Consider the following 16,415-nt stretch of genomic DNA (forward strand, 5'->3'; position numbering starts at 1 on the left):
AAGAAACTACAGAATGACATCTCAGAATTTGTCAGTTATTCGTTAAGTATATGGGGAAAACTATAAAGCGGTGTGTAATTCAATATGTTAACGTAACATTATTCAGCAGGTTTCATTCAGCTTTATGAAGCAAAATTTGTTAATTCTATAGGGTGATAATGCAAAACTTATTTTTAAGCTCACGTTGCCCCCTAGTGGCTGCAGTGAGGGTGACACCTACAGCTGCTGTACTGAGCTTGATCTTCATCTCTGTGTTTCTTGTTCCAGCTGGAGAGCAAGCGGGACGGGTTCTCCCCGGTGCTCCTGCAGTTCTGCACGGACCCCAAAAACCCCATCACTGTCATTAGAGGGCTGGCTGGATCCCTGCGCCTCAGTGAGTACCCCAACCCCCAATCTCATTACACACACAAGCAGTGTGTCCACTTCACAAGGGCCCCCTTTTCAAAGCATTTACTCCAGTCGTTAATCAACGCCTACGTTTTCATGAAAGTGATTTTGAACGAAATTAGAACCGTACTACTAAAGTTTACACGTTTTCAAGCTCTCTTCAAATGCTTTCCTAAGTTTTGTTTCTCGTTTTTGTAAAAATGTACGGGATGATTATTATTATTATTATTTTTATTTTTATTATTATTATTATTTTTTTTTTATGTATTTTTCTATTCTTACAGAAGGAGTTGATTATGATGCTTTCATAATACGGCCCTTATTTTGTTACGGTTTGTGAATAGGAATAGTCCAAAGCTGGTGGCATGTTCATTTATTTTTCTCTTTCTCTCCCTCTCTCCCTCTCTCTCCCTTTACTCTCCAGACCTGGGCCTCTTCTCCACAAAGTCCCTGGTGGAGGCGAACGGGGAGCACTCGGTGGAGGTGCGGACGCAAGTCCAGCAGCCTTCCGACGAGAACTGGGAGCCGACCGGAGACCGGCAGACCTGGCCGTGCGAGAGCAGCCGTTCTCACACCACCATCGCCAAGTACGCCCAGTACCAAGCCTCCTCCTTCCAGGAGAGCCTGCAGGTGAGCCCAGCCGGAGTACTGCCTGCACCCGCGCTTCCTCGCCACTGCAGCAGAGGACACAAGTTTAGCATCACCTGCAATTTTAAGATTGAGACCTAATAATAAAAAATAAACTAATAAAAGAACATCGTTTTAGATCTTCCATCATGTAAATCAAAGAAACTACAAAATGCAAAAGTCTATACCGGAAGCCATAATAGTAGTACAGTAGTTCGAAAATCATGTTTTTTCATGTCGCTTTTTCAAGCGGTGTGTGATGCAATATGTTAACGTAACATTATTCAGCAGGTTTCATTTGACTTTATAAAGCAGAATTAGTTCATCCTACAGGATGATGCCAAACTTTTGGCTAGAGCTGTAGATGGCTGACACTGTGTTCTTGAACTGTGTGTGAATCCCAGATAGCAGTGATTTGATAGCACAGCGTTCGCGTCGCTAGTCGATCTCTTGATTTCTCGACGCGGTTGGTTTCTCCACACTAACTTGCTGCTTCGATTTCAGGAGGAGAAGGGAAGTGATGAAGAGGAGGATGAAGAGGAGCCCCCTGTCGCCCCGGAGCCCCCCAGCAATGGGTAAAAATCATCATAATACTTTATTTATTTCTTAGCAGACGTCATAATACTGTCATACAATCGACGCAGTGCAATCGGGATCATACAAGTACACACAACTGAAGCCCCTTCAGTCACTGTGTGTGTAATCCTGACACAAAACCATGAAGTACCACCTTCATTTTTTCTGTGCTGTGTTCACAAGCTGTGTGTATTTATTTATGTAATTTGATGCGTTACATTTAGACTTGCCTTTAGGGGTTAACAAAATGAGAGTCAGTTATCATAACAATGTCGTTAAAGAGAGAATTAAAACAACAGGTCAACGATGCCAGTTAAAAATGCTCCAAAAAACTGTAGGGCTGATTTAGAGTACACTGTAGGGCTGTATTTCTGCAGAGACTGCAATAACCAATCTACAGCTCTGGCCAAAAGTTTTGCATCTCCTAGAATTTTAGGATTGAGACATTAATTAAAAAAATAACTGAATCAATAAAATAAATTATATGAACATCATTTAGATATTTTATTTAACATTGTGCAATCATATACCAGAAGCCATAATAGTAGTACAGTAGTTATTTCATGTTAGATTTCAAAATGTCACATTTTTCTATGTCAGTTTTTCGCTAAATATATGGAAAAGTACAAAGCAGCGTGTAATTCAATATGTTAACGTGACATTATTCAGCAGGTTTCATTCTGCTTTGTGAAGCAAAATGAGTTCATTCTGTAGGGAGATTACATTTGTACAGTACACTAGACTGTAGTGTACACTATAGTATACCACAGGGTACTACACTACATAATATAATATTGCACAGTAAGTATTATAGTATTGTGTGGTTTTCTACAGATAATTATGGGGGAGTAACAAACTTTTAACATCTACATTTTCTTGCAATGTTTTTATTTCAGTGCTACTGATCAGAAACCCGTGGGGAAGATTATCAAATTCGGGACAAACATTGACCTGTCAGACGCCAAGCGGTAAGTCTCCTGGCTTCTCGGGTAACACTTTAATTCAGGAATCTGTTACAAATGATTTTTAAAAACCAGCAAAAACAATAATGCAAAGCAGGCCCATACAATTACTATTATTAATTAATGAGTCATTTAGCAGACGCTTTTATCCAAAGCGACTTAGGGGGTAGGCTATGCATCATCAACAACTGCTGCTGCTGCTGCAGAGTCACTTCCAATAGGACCTTGTTTGTTTTACGTCTCATCCGAAGGATGGAGCACAAGAAGGTTCAGTGACTTGCTCAGGGTCACACACACACACACACACACACAGAGAGTCAGTGGCTGAGTCAGGATTTGAACCTCCTGGTATGAAGCCCCACTGGACCAGCAAGCCTAACAATAGCAAAACCACTGGCAAGTGTATAATAATAAACCTATAAAGACAGACACAGATAGACAGCAAGGCAGACAGACTAATATCTGTTGTAACTGATTTATAAACAATACCAAAAAAGAAAAAATGGTAAGTTTATAGTAATAGACTTCTTATTTCTAATCATATTAATGGCATAATTAATAATGTGTTTGTAGATTGTTTTTAAATCACTTGTAACGGATACCTCAGTGTTACCACTTCCGTCTCTTTGTGTGGCTCTGAGATCTCTCTGGAACTTTCCAGTCACGTTGAAACACCATGTGCTGCTCTCAGACTAAACGTGGGGGTGTGCTGCCACCTGCTGTGCAAACACTGGTACTGCAGCTTGTTTTGTTTTGGGGCACACAATGGATTTCTTTTTCATTTGGTCACTACTAACTAGATAGGATTAAAAGTTCTGCACCACACAGCGTTAATTACGTTTCGGTGACCTGGTTCTGTTAAATGTATACATGCAGAACTTGACTTTTTTTTTTTGGTTTTGTTGTGTAAATTCAACACTTGAATCAAGTTAAGACAAAAAGTTTAGTGTTAACCGCAGAAAAAAGGTAGCTGGAAATATGAACCTAACAGAATGCTAAGTTAGGATCATATTTGAGTGTAAAACTGAACCTGATTGCAGGTCTTTATGGGCAGTTTTTAAAGTGCTGCGGTTCTGTTACAATATTTTAAAATCCCAACGGTGAGAAGCACGATTGGAAGGAAAGAGTTAGCTTTTGCTGCCCCTCGGACTGGAATAAACTCCCCACCTGGCTCGGATCCATAGTGTCACTTACTCTCAGTTTAAGAGGCTGCTGTTTGATCGTTTGAAGCAGCCTTGTGATTGCACGTGATGTTATGTGAATACAGTAACTCACGGAGTGTGAAGCGGTGAGCTCTCTGCATGCTTGTGTGTAGCAGCAGTGTGGAGTAGTGGTTAAGGCTCTGGACTCTTGACTGGAGGGTCATGGGTTCAATCCCAGGTGGGGGACACTGCTGTTGTACCCTGGAGCAAGGTACTTTACCTAGATTGTTCCAGTAAAAACCCAACTGTATAAATGGGAAATTGTATGTAAAAATATTGCAATATCTTGTAACAGTTGTAAGTCGCCCTGGATAAGGGCGTCTGCTAAAATACATAAATAAAAATAAATAAATAAATAACTGGAACTTGCTCCTGCCTTCCTCCCGGGACACCTTTGTAAACCAAAGGTTTGCAGCTCAAATGGCTTTTCCACTGAAAACTAATAAATCAATACTGTTCTGTTCCCTGATATGTGGTCATTGCTAACCCCCATCCTCTCCTCCTTCCCTCTCTCCCCTCTTTCAGGTGGAAGTCCCAGCTGCAGGAGCTGTTCAAGCTGCCCGCTTTCATGCGCGTCTCGTCGAGTGGGAACATGCTGAGCCACGTGGGGCACACCATCCTGGGCATGAACACAGTGCAACTCTACATGAAGGTCCCGGGCAGCCGCACCCCAGGTAACAGGACCCAGAAACACAGACCTTCACAAAATGCATCCTCTAAAGGACTGGGGTTCTTAAAATGGGATTGCTTTCTGCTTGGTGGTTGGGGCTGCATCAGATTTTACTGCTATTATTTATTTTTTTTTTTTTGCTAATCAGCAATAGAACGTTTAAGATATTATTTGACCTTGACTTGTATAGCGTTGTCAGTTGTTATCGTTCTATAAAATACTGAAACCTATTTAATCACCTGAAATGTAAGTCTGTTCTGTCAAGTTGTCTAAAGCCTTCAGGACCTTCTTCAGGTAAACGGGTTCTGTTTGCAATGCATTTAGGAACATAAGAAAGTTTACAAACGGGAGGAGGCCATTCTACCCATCACAGCTCTGGCCAAAAGTTTTGCATCACTGCTTCCTAGTATCTGATTGATCTCTTAACTTTGGGGATTGATCTCCAAACTTGAAGGATCCAAGTGATTCTGCCTCAACAGCATGACTAGGTGACCCTGGGTAGCCCATTCCACCCACCTCACCACTCTCTGTGTGTGAAGATTTAGTTGCAGGTTTGCTTTTGTTGAGTCTTCCAACGCCTCTTTCTGCTCTGATGCGAGTCGATCTGTCCCGATCGCATTTCTGAACCGCATCTCTTCTGTGCCCCCCCCCTGCAGGCCACCAGGAGAACAACAACTTCTGCTCCGTGAACATCAACATTGGCCCAGGGGACTGCGAGTGGTTTGCTGTTCACGACAGCTACTGGAAAGCGATCAGCGATTTCTGTGAGAGGTGAGTGTGGGATGAACAACATCCTTGCTTTAGCGAAGAGAAAAAAAAAGGTAAAACCAGCAGGGAATTCAAGCTGAAGACTCAAGTGGTTCGCTAGTGTGAGTGATTCGCTCGATACCACAATTAGTCCGATTTTAATACAAATGCTTTTATTAAACTTCAATGCCAGCATGTGATACGAAAAGGGATGAATGCGCAGAATTATCGATTTTTGTGTGTTGGTCTTCCCTTTTTCCTCTGGTCTAACAAAATAGCTTTGCAGAGCCATTTCACCCATTTCAGGTTTTACTACCAGCTTGATTAGCCCCAGTGTCTATAGGTAACAAGCTCAGGTGTGTCTTAATAAACTTGAAACCAGGACTGGATCAAACTGCTCTGCAATGGGAGTCTTATTTCTACCCCTGGAGTACAGTGGTTATTTCCCCTTTCCGTTGGGGCTTGTGGTTTGGTTTGTCAACCACAGTCACGAATATTCAAGGTGTTTCCTCTGTTCAGGTAGCAGACCATCGCAGCGACGGGAACGTTGTGGTGCACATGTTTAAAGCTAACTTGCATGTATTTTTTTTTTCCTCAGTCACGGAGTGGACTACCTGACGGGGTCCTGGTGGCCGGTGCTGGAAGATCTGTACAGGGCAAACATCCCGGTGTACCGGTTCATCCAGAGGCCGGGGGACCTAGTGTGGATCAACGCCGGCACGGTGCACTGGGTGCAGGCTGTGGGCTGGTGCAACAACATTGCCTGGAACGTGGGGCCCCTCACCCGTGAGTGCAAAAAAAAAATCACACAAATCAATCATCATTGTATGATTTGCAGACTGCATTACCAGTGCCTGGCCAGCAGGTGTCACCCAGGAGCTGTGCTGAGATTGTGTGCAGTCAGACTGTGTCTCACAGCACCAGGGATGGAAATAAGACTCCTGTTGCATGGCGGTTTCACCCATTGCAGGTTTTACTACCAGCTTGATTAGCCCCGGTGTGTATAGGTAACAAGCTCAGGTGTGTCTTATTATTAAACTCTCAGTGAAACCAGGACCGGATCAGACTGCTGTGTAATAGGAGTCTTATTTCCACCCCTGTAGAGTGTATTGAAATATGGTGAGCAGGCACTTCTGAACTTTAATAAACCAGCTTCCTGGACACCTACATTTTAATAGGTGTGCATAAACCATCCAGAGGTACAGGGGCTACACACATGACCAACACCAGCGACCCTCACCTGATTGTCAGTACCTGATTTCTGTGGCGAGCCCCTTCTGAACAGTGGAGTAATCAGTGTGCCCAGTACTGTTGAAATCCCCACACTAGATTGAGTTTGCACAGCCCTGTTAACAGTAACACTCTGATCCGCAGCGTACCAGTACCAGCTGGCTCTGGAGCGCTACGAGTGGAACGAGGTGAAGAAGGTGAAGTCCATCGTGCCCATGATCCATGTGTCCTGGAACATCGCCCGCACGGTCAAGGTGTCCGACCCCGACGTCTACAAGATGATCAAGTACGTGCCACCGCACTCACACTCTCACAGCTGTCATTCCCATGCACACACTGAGACACACACACACTCACATTCCCACACACACAGACTGGACACGCACACCGTCACTGACACACAGACTGTCGCTCACAAGCACACACACACACAGAAAGCTCGTAGTCTTGTTCAGCAGCCTGTTCAATGTTTGTTAATGGCCATGGCACGCCGGATCCATTCTGCTGCTCACAGTCCCATCAGTCAATGACTCTCCCTCTCTCTCAGGCACTGCTTGCTGCAGTCCATCAAGCACTCACAGGTCCTGAGGGCCCAGCTGGTCCAGGATGGGAAGAAGATCTCGTATCAGAGCCGTGTGAAGGACGAGCCGGCCTACTACTGCAATGAGTGTGATGTGAGTAGTAGTATTATTATTATTATTATTATTATTATTATTATTATTATTATTTATTAGTAATTTAGCAGATGCCTTTATCCAAAGCGACTTATCGAGACTAGGGTGTGAACTATGCATCATCACAACTGCTGCTGCAGAGTCACTTCCAATAGGACCTTGTTTGTTTTACGTCTCATCTGAAGGACGGAGGTTAAGTGACTCGCTCAGGGTCACACACAGGGAGTCAGTGGCTGGGATTTAACTGGGAACCTGCTGGTAAACAAGCCCCTTTCTTTAACCACTGGACCACCAAGCCAGTGAAGAGGTCCTTTCACATGAGCGTGCCGCGTCAACGCCCGTCTTAACATTCTTTCTTTTTTTAATTCTGTATCTGGTGGAGGTTTTGCTTCAACTAGAATTTTAGGATTAAAAAACCATCTGAATGTAATTTAGATCTTTTATTTAACATCATGTAGTCAAAGAAAATACAAAATGATGAATCGCTTAAGTCTGTACCGGAAGCCATAATAGTCGTACAGCAGTTATTTCATGTCAGATTTCGAAATGTCACGTTTTTCGATAAGTAAATGGCAAAACTACAAAGCGGTGTGCGATTTCAATATGTTAACGTAACATTATTCAGCAGGTTTCATGCCACTTTTATGAAGCAAAATTAGTTCATTCTATATAGAGGGTGATGCAATTGTCCATAGCTGTACAACCACACTTTTGTACAGTGCTCTAGACTGTAGTGTTATTGTAGTGTATACTATAGTATACCACAGGGTACTACACTACATAATATAATATTGCACAGTAAGTACTGTAGTATTGTGTGGTTAGGTGAACTAAAGCATTCCTGTCCTGTCCCTGTGTGCAGGTGGAGGTGTACAACCTGCTGTTCGTGACGAGTGAGAACAGCAGCCGCAAGACTTACGTGGTGCACTGTGAGGACTGCGCCCGCCGGAGGAGCGCCACGCTGCACAACGTGGTCGTGCTGGAGCAGTACAGGACTGAGGAGCTCATGCAGACCTACGACAGCTTCACTCTGGTGAGCCGGGGCACTTTTAACCCTTAGCGGTCCATTTATTCAGCGCGTCTCAGGCGCGTCAGGTCCAATTTATTTTCACACGCGCAGTTTATTTTAGACGCACTGTTTTAAAAGTATTTTTTTTCACAGTAAAACAGGTTTAAAAGGCTCTGTTTATTCTACCCAGCAGTGATCACAGATACAAACACACAAACATGCTAGAGAACGTTTGTTCAAACAAACAGGGAAGTCACTGAAAGTGGTTGAAAATCCGAGAACGTTCTCTCAGTGTAAAACACAACATGGCACTGTGAACGATTCAGCTTGGAAAGGGGTGGCGTTGCACTGGAGTCGATCAATTATACAGCAATTACAATTACACAGGTGTGCCCAGGATCAAATACAATTACATTGTGATTGCAACTAATTATAAATTACACAATGAAACTGTGCGACCATCCATTTTTGAACTCTAACACAATTCTTTCTCTTTTTTTTTTTTCAGGCACCAGCACCAAACGTGCGCTGAAAAGTCTCTTCGGTGTCTAAAGCCATAACCAAAACACAGAGCTCCCGACAGCTGGGCAACCCTTTATTCTTTTTGCATTTAAATTTGTATTTATGTTTTTGTTATTTATTTGTTTTATTTTTTTTTACACATCAGCCAATCAACCTGTTTACTCAACTTCGTTAATGGTGCTACATCAGCCAATCAACACTCTGTTTACTCTTGTTAGCCCCGCCTACTGAGTGCTGATTGGATGTCCTGAGAGGAGGGGGAAAGAAAGAAGCTGACTTTTTTTTTTTTTTTTTTCCCTCCCAAGAAAAAATATTTATTCAGGATTTTTTTTTTTTTTTTTGATACAATACTTTTTACTTGACTTTTTTTTGTTTGTTTGTTTTTTTTTTAGTTATTTTTGTAATAAAATAAACTGAGAATTTAAATTAAAGCCTGGCTAAATAAATAAAATAAATAAATAAATATATACCACATTGGCCTTCTGACTTCTTACATAAATAATAAAGTTTAAAAAAGAAAAGAAAAAATCATGAAAAACTTTTTCTAAAGCATTAAGAATACAAAACAAGAATTATAAAAAAATAAATAAAGGTTTGGAATGCTTAATATACGGGTTATAGCAAGAAATATTTTTGTCTTAGAAATTCTTGTATATGTGTTGTAAAATGGTGTCGTTTGCATTTATTATTATTATTATTATTATTATTATTATTATTATTATTATTTCTTTCTTTTTGTTAAATACATCTTGAATTGTAACAATACCCATACATACATTGTGTGGTTTTTTGTGATGCTAACCAGCTTATCATTTTACCTCCAGATTGTTTGATTTTTTTTTTTTTTTTGTATTTTTGTGTTTTGAGAAATGTATAATTTTGGTTGTATTTATTGTCTTTTTTCCCTTCTATTTATTCAATTTCAATGGTTCTCCCTTTTTAGCGTTCTCAGCTATTTTAAATGTTTTTATTATTATTATGATTATTATTATTATGATTATTATTATTGGTAATAATAATAATACTCTAATATCCGGTTTCGTGGTGCTTTTTTCTCTCTATGTATAAATATTATATATATATAAGTTTTATTTCTCTGTCTATGGGTTAGTGCTGGGGAGGGCTGGGGGAGACAGTTTAATGGAATACTGTTCTTGTAAATTTGTTTTAAATATAAGAGAGAAATTGTGATTTATTTCTAATTTTTTAGGGGATTCTTTTTACTGAAAATTAAAACATTGATAAAAAAAAAAGACAAAACAGTGATGATATTGTTTGGAGAGATCTAAGAGGAAGTGTGGCCAAGGTGTTTTTTTACTTTTCGTTTGTTTATTCTGGTTTAATGTTTTTGTCCTCTTTTTCTGACACAATACACGCTAGTTTTTTGGGGATTTTATAAATGCACTGTTTTTAAAAGATTCACACACAGAGAAAGAAAAAAACTGAGCCAGGACCGTCTTAAATATTTTGTGAATTTTGTGTGAATTATTATTATTATTATTATTATTATTGTTATTAATAATAAAAGCTTTTGATAAACTTAAGACTGCTGTCGGTTTGTTGACTGTTATAAACCCAGAATCGTACTACGTTTATGAAAACTAATAGAAACCTCATACATTTAATAACTGTCCCTGTCAGTTTCTGTTATACTTCTAAACAGAAATAAACTGAAGTTACTTGCTGGGTAATAGAGCAGTTCAAAGCCCCAAGCTCAACTTGATGCATCTAATGAAGAACAGTCTAAACGTCTGCTATTGAATGTATGAAGTTTCTTCTGGTACCTGTAAATGGAAATGAACACCAGTGACCTGCTAGGTAGCGGATCGCCTCAAAAGCCTTCAATCACAGCTGGGAATGCTGTCCCTTCCGAGGCTGGATACCAATCCCTGTGTGGCTCTACAAACACCGGGAAGGAGATGCCCTGGTAATTTAAAAAAAAAAAAAAAGAAACGGGACAGTCAATATTACAAAGCAGATCAGTTTTGCTACCAGCTTGATTAGCCCCAGCTCAGGTGTGTCTTACTAAACTAATAAAAGCCAGGAATGGATCAAACTGGCGGGCTAGTCATAAAAGCTATCATAAAGGTGTGTGTCTGTTTGTTAGGGGGCCTGCAAGTGTATGCTTGCCTAGGGCCTAGTGATGGGTTAATCCGGCCCTGTCCATCAATACTGTAAAACCATAAATATTTGCAAGCCTTTTATTATGCGTTTGCCACCAAGGAAAAAAATTTTGGCAGGAATATCAAATTCCACCAACAATACATTTGTACATTGCAACAGGTCGCTAACATTTCTGGAGCAAAATCGTGTTTCTGATATCTTGGTTGTGAATATTTATGGCTTTACAGTATATCAATCCTGGTCATTAACTTTGCCGGTAACTAATTCTGAATTCACAGCCATGGCAGAGGTGTATGTGTGATCTATATTGACATAGGATTAAAAAAAAAAAAAAAAAGGTTTACACATTCCCAAACAAATGCATGCTAAACGTACATACAGCCACAGAGAGCCAATCAGCTACTTAATTCATTTTTATTACTGCTTGTACGCGTTTCCTTACTTCTAACGGTCAAACCGATATTGGTTTGTCTTCGGCGCCGCAGAGCCATCCGAAAAAAACATGAGCCGTGCAAGTGGAAAAAAGTGTCCCTCCAGCCCCTTGATCAGTGCTTATCTCCGCAATGTGGAGCAAAACATGAAAACAAAAGCAGGGCTCCAGAGGCATTGTAATCGCCCTCCTCCTCCTCCCTTCCTCCGACAAGCTTGGTGTATTTTTACATTTCCTGGACTAACGCTGTAGCAAGGACACTCCGACCAAAACATCTCCCCCCCCCCCCCCCCCCCCTGGAAATAAGACTCCCATTGCATAGCAGTGTGTCCATTCCTGGTTTTCTAGGAGTTTAATAAGACACACCTGAGCTTGTTTGCGATACACTGTGCTGGCTACTCAAGCTCGCAGTAAAACCGGGAATGGATGAAACTGCTATGCAGTCCCCATCCCTGAAATGCATTAAATTACTAAAAGAGGGAATGGGGGTGGGTTAAGACAAGTACCCCTGATTTACAAAAAGCTACACGTCGTTCATGACCAGAATCGCCAGGATGCTGTACATTTTCTGACAGGGCATTCGGGTTTATTCCATATTTAAACATTTCCATTCGTCAGAGGTTGTGGTGGGTTGTGATCCTAAGAAATCAGAACGCTGACTCTTAGCAAAGCAATTACCCTGGAAAAAAAACTCAGGATACTTCTTTTGTGCCGATTCCTGCCCCGGTCGAGGTGACTCATTCACTTGAAAAGGGGCTGGCAGCTGTCATTAGAGGCTATCAAAAGAAAAACAGACGAAAAACAGAACAAACAGGAGCTCTGCAATCTCACCGGTGCAGTTATCAACATCCTCGCCTTCCTTCCTCCTACCCTGCCTCCCTAACCCTGACCCCCTCTCCCTGCCTCTCTGCCTCCCTCCCTCCCCGACTCACATGGATAGATCTCAGTTTAACACCCGCCACGCCACAACCCACAGCGTTTGGGCTCTAGTGCCTTCATCAGTGTACCGGTAGAGTTCTCATGGTTCTATAAAGTACACAGAGCTACCAAAATATTTTAAGTAAATGTTACATGCGAATATTATTACTGTAAATAAGTAGATCTGGCGTTTTCCTGCATAACAATAAAAGACGCAAAGGTTTTGATTTAAAAACAAAAAAAAAAACTTTAACCTCCCAAAGTATAGTTTTCAAAGCAGTCGTTAAGAAGAGTAACTGGAGCTATCAGAGAAGCTCTGATATTTGCTTACGATTGTAAGTCGCCCTGGATAAGGGCGTCTGCTAAGAAATAAATAATAATAATAATAATAAAGAAGGGGGAGAATAGATGTCAAATCTCCCCTGACTCAGTCCCTCCCACCCCCCTCGCCTCTCTCTTTCTCCTCCCTAACCCCCTCTCTCTCTCCCTGCCTGGTTTATTAGTGAGCTCTTAGGAGTGTCCCCCTCCCCCCCCCCCCCCCCCCAACAGCCCCTCCTCTCACTTTTTTTTTAACAAGGCAAAGGGCAAGGGAGGTGGGAAGGAAGGACTCACACCGAGAGAGAGAGAGAGACAGCTAGAGAGGGGGACACAGTGTTCTAACTTCACAGAGGAAAGGAAACACCAGGAGCGGCTCTGTATTTTTCCTACAAAGTATCTTTGAACATAATTGAAATTATTTAAGAAAAAGGAATTACTTTTGTTTTATTTCTTATATAAAATTCCAGTATCTTACATCCTGGCTAAAAACTCAAGAGGTAATACTTTTTGCTCATCCCTCAACTTGGAGAAATAGTTGGCTACAAACAGCTACTTCAATCAAAACACTCCTAGGACGGTAAGTTTTAAATATATATATTTATTTACGTTATTTATTTATCAGGAGTAGGAGGCTGTGTGGTCCAGTGGTTAAAGAACAGGGCTTATAACCAGGAGATTCTTGGTTCAACTCCCAGCTCAGCCACTGACTTGCTGTGTGTGTCCCTGAGCAAGTCCCTTAACCTCCTTGTGCTCCGTCTTTCGGGTGAGACGTAGTTGTAAGTGACTCTGCAGCTGATGCATAGTTCACACACCCTGGTCTCTGTAAGTCGCCTTGGATAAAGGAGTCTGCTAAATAAACAAATAATAATATTCTGTGGGTACCGAGAATTCATCCATCATATGGTTAAAAGCATGAGTGCACCACTAGTTCCTGCGCCCCTGGCTACAGCTGATCTTTATATCTGACATGGGTCTCTTTGACAAAGATTTGACAAAGCTTAGGAACCTTTCTAAACGTTTCACAGTTTAAACTCTAAACTAGAGGTGTGCTGATGCTGGTGTTTGGAATAAAGCCCTTCATTACCACACGGTTTTTGTTATTATTAATTAGTTATTTAGTAGATGCTTTTATCCAAAGTGGCTTACAGAGACTAAGGGGGTGAACTATGCTTCAACAACTGCTGCTCCTGCTGCAGAGTTGGAAGCCTATTTTCCGGACGTTTTTTTTAACCCTGCTTCCTGCTTGTATTTCACTCCCTCCAGAGATGCTGGAGTGTGCTGAGGAGCTGGGGGGAGTGGCAGTGGGGGATTCGGGCCCCCAGCCCGTCGCCGTGGTGTTGCAGCCCCCCTCGGCGGTGGTGGTCCCCCCTCCCTACAGTGCGGCCGAGGGGCCAGAGCCCCCCCTGGAGCTGCGCGGCTCACTGGACTGCTGGGCGTGCTCCGTGCTCATCACCGCTCAGAACCTGCTCATCGCCGTCATCAACGCCAGCCTGGCTGGCCTGGTATTCGGAGCCGTGCTTGCGCCCGCCAGCATCATGGTGACGTTCGGCTTCCTCTGCCACTCCAAGGTAGGGCTGCATTCTTCTTAAACATCAGCCTACCCGGCTAACATTATTAATGAGTCATTTAGCAGATGCTTTAATATCCATGTATTATCACCTGTAATCAGCTACATTATCACTGGTCCCTCGCCTTTAATGGTGTGTTTAAAACCCACTAGCTTTACTAACATCACCACTGCTTCCTTAAAAGAGCTGCCACCCATCGCTTCAATAGCCACTTACAGTATGAATACCGGTTATTAGCTACAGTATCACTGGCCCTTTGTGTGTGGTTCCTTGTACCTGGTGTGCAGCAGGCTTGACAAAACCAATCATTACTATGATACTCTGTGGGGGAAGCAACTCCAGGGATGGAAATAAGACTCCTGTTGCAGAGCAGTTTGAGCCATTCCTGGTTTTACTCCTGGAATTAGTTTGGTTTTAGTTTAATCCCCGCCCCCCTCCACACACACACAGACACTGAGCTTGTTGTCTATACACTGGGGGCCAATCAGGCTGGTAGTAAAACCTTGAGTGGTTGAAACTGCTGTGCAGCAGGAGTCTTACTGCCATCCCTGCAGTGGTCATGAAGCTGTTTTCTTAAGAGAGAGTGAAGTACATGCCATATTTCAATAAACTCTGTATGCCTGGGTTGCACGAAGCGGTCCTCTGAAATCGGCGTGATCAGGTTAAATGTTACACAACTATATATATTCGCCTGGGAAAACATCTCAATCCATTAAGGCTGGCTCAACATTAAAGGCTTTACAATGTGAATAATAAAAGGGATGATGTTTCTAAGTTAACTTTCTAAAGATTAGCTCCCCCTGGCCCAATTTAATAAACTCTCAGTGAATTTAAATCCCCCCCCCCCCTTAATCCCAGGATTAAGAAGCAGGCGAACCCCAATGACCTTTATCAGTAAGGACTGTTTTTGCAGCTGCAGTGTCTCTGCTGCTGGGAGACTGTCTGTCACTGACACCCCCTCGCAGGGTGACAGAGAGATAAAGCGCTCACCCGGACACATTCCAAAGGGGGTGAACCCACGCTGGGGTCAGTCCCATGATTGTTTTTTTTTCTTCTTCTTTATTCTGGGTTTGTATTTTGGTTGGCAGCAGGGCTGGCCTGACTCATACTCGTAATCGACTTCATGAAGTTCCGATTTCTAAACAAGAAAGGCTGTCCTTCCCTCACCTTTACAACAGAGTGCCAATCAATGGCAATTAAGTTCCGCACAGAGTGTTTTAAAAGCTGATTGGAAGGAAATTTTCCTCTCATCCAGGGGTTTGGAAATAAGACTCCTTATACAGTTTCACCTACTATGAGCTTGATTAGCCACAGGTATCTCTGACAAAGCTAAGATGAGTCACTAGTTTACAATGGTTTGACTTTTTTTTTTTTAATATGCTTTACACAATGCTTACCTATGCTTTATAACACTTCGCTTTGGTTTTACTGTGGGAAACTTGTATAAGGGTTAGTTTACTCTGGTTTGTTTTTCAATATGCTTTACCACAGCTATCTGAGCTTTACAATGCTTCCCTATACTTCACTATACCTCTCTTTGCTTTACAATGCTTCCCTATGCTTTACCACACCTATCTGTGCTTTACAATGCTTCCCTATGCTTCACCATACCTCCCTGTGCTTTACAATGCTTCCCTATGCTTTACAATGCTTCCCTATGCTTTACCATACCTCTCTGTGCTTTACAATGCTTCCCTATGCTTCACCATACCTCCCTGTGCTTTACAATGCTTCCCTATACTTTACCAGACCTCTCTGTGCTTTACAATGCTTCCCTATGCTTTACCAGACCTCCCTGTGCTTTACAATGCTTCCCTATGCTTTACCACACCTATCTGTGCTTTACAATGCTTCCCTATGCTTTACCACCTCTGTGGTTTACAATGCTTCCCTATGTTTCACCATGCTTTGGGAAACTTATAAGAGGTATTTCTGTTAAAAACAAATTTAATGTCCCACGATCGCTTTCACACGAAAATACCATTCTCTGATGGGCGGTTCCCTCCATCATTGAGCTGTGCATCAAAGAAAGAAAGAAACTAAAGGTTTTCGGGAAGTTTCCTCCCTCATTTGAGCCTGCTTGCCACTACCTCATCCTGTGAGCCACACGGACACACTCCGGTCTAACTGAGAGGATGATGAGTCACCTCCCCCTCCAAGCTAGTACCACACAGTACACAGGGCTGGTGTGCAGATTGATTGATGTCCACTCGGACTGTTTAAAAGGGCGCCTGACATTCCACACTCTATCTGGGCTGTGTCTCCCATCACCTCCTCGCATTCCAACACAGACACTCAGCACACACATACAGACACTGAGGGGGGTGGGCCAATTCAAAAACCGAGGCTGGTCTAAACACAGTTGTCCTTTACATCAAACTGCTATGCAACGGGAGTCTTATTTCCATGCATGCTGTCTGGTAGTAAGACGGAAAAGATTCTGATCATGGA

The 16,415-nt window shown here is 42.3% G+C and overlaps 2 protein-coding genes across 8 annotated transcripts in view; both read left to right on the forward strand.

Moving 5' to 3' along the window:
• The window catches only part of kdm6ba (lysine (K)-specific demethylase 6B, a), a 69,598-nt gene extending 59,739 nt beyond the window's left edge, over positions 1–9,859 (forward strand). For all 7 annotated transcript variants that reach the window (XM_059014567.1, XM_059014561.1, XM_059014562.1 and 4 more), the window contains 11 exons: positions 268–373; positions 812–1,017; positions 1,519–1,589; positions 2,487–2,558; positions 4,280–4,428; positions 5,081–5,195; positions 5,770–5,957; positions 6,546–6,687; positions 6,949–7,075; positions 7,938–8,108; positions 8,593–9,859. In XM_059014567.1, coding sequence (XP_058870550.1) covers positions 268–373; positions 812–1,017; positions 1,519–1,589; positions 2,487–2,558; positions 4,280–4,428; positions 5,081–5,195; positions 5,770–5,957; positions 6,546–6,687; positions 6,949–7,075; positions 7,938–8,108; positions 8,593–8,616 — 1,371 coding nt within the window. In that variant the 3' untranslated portion in view covers positions 8,617–9,859. The remainder of the gene's footprint in view (positions 1–267; positions 374–811; positions 1,018–1,518; positions 1,590–2,486; positions 2,559–4,279; positions 4,429–5,080; positions 5,196–5,769; positions 5,958–6,545; positions 6,688–6,948; positions 7,076–7,937; positions 8,109–8,592) is intronic.
• Positions 9,860–12,677: 2,818 nt separating this feature from the next.
• The window catches only part of tmem88b (transmembrane protein 88 b), a 5,403-nt gene continuing 1,665 nt past the window's right edge, over positions 12,678–16,415 (forward strand). The window contains exons 1-2 of the mRNA XM_034919626.2: positions 12,678–12,973; positions 13,660–13,964. Of these exons, the coding sequence (XP_034775517.2) occupies positions 13,662–13,964 (303 nt within the window). The 5' untranslated portion in view covers positions 12,678–12,973; positions 13,660–13,661. The remainder of the gene's footprint in view (positions 12,974–13,659; positions 13,965–16,415) is intronic.

This window comes from Acipenser ruthenus, chromosome 48 (genome assembly GCF_902713425.1).
Source record: "Acipenser ruthenus chromosome 48, fAciRut3.2 maternal haplotype, whole genome shotgun sequence".
Lineage (NCBI taxonomy): Eukaryota > Metazoa > Chordata > Actinopteri > Acipenseriformes > Acipenseridae > Acipenser > Acipenser ruthenus.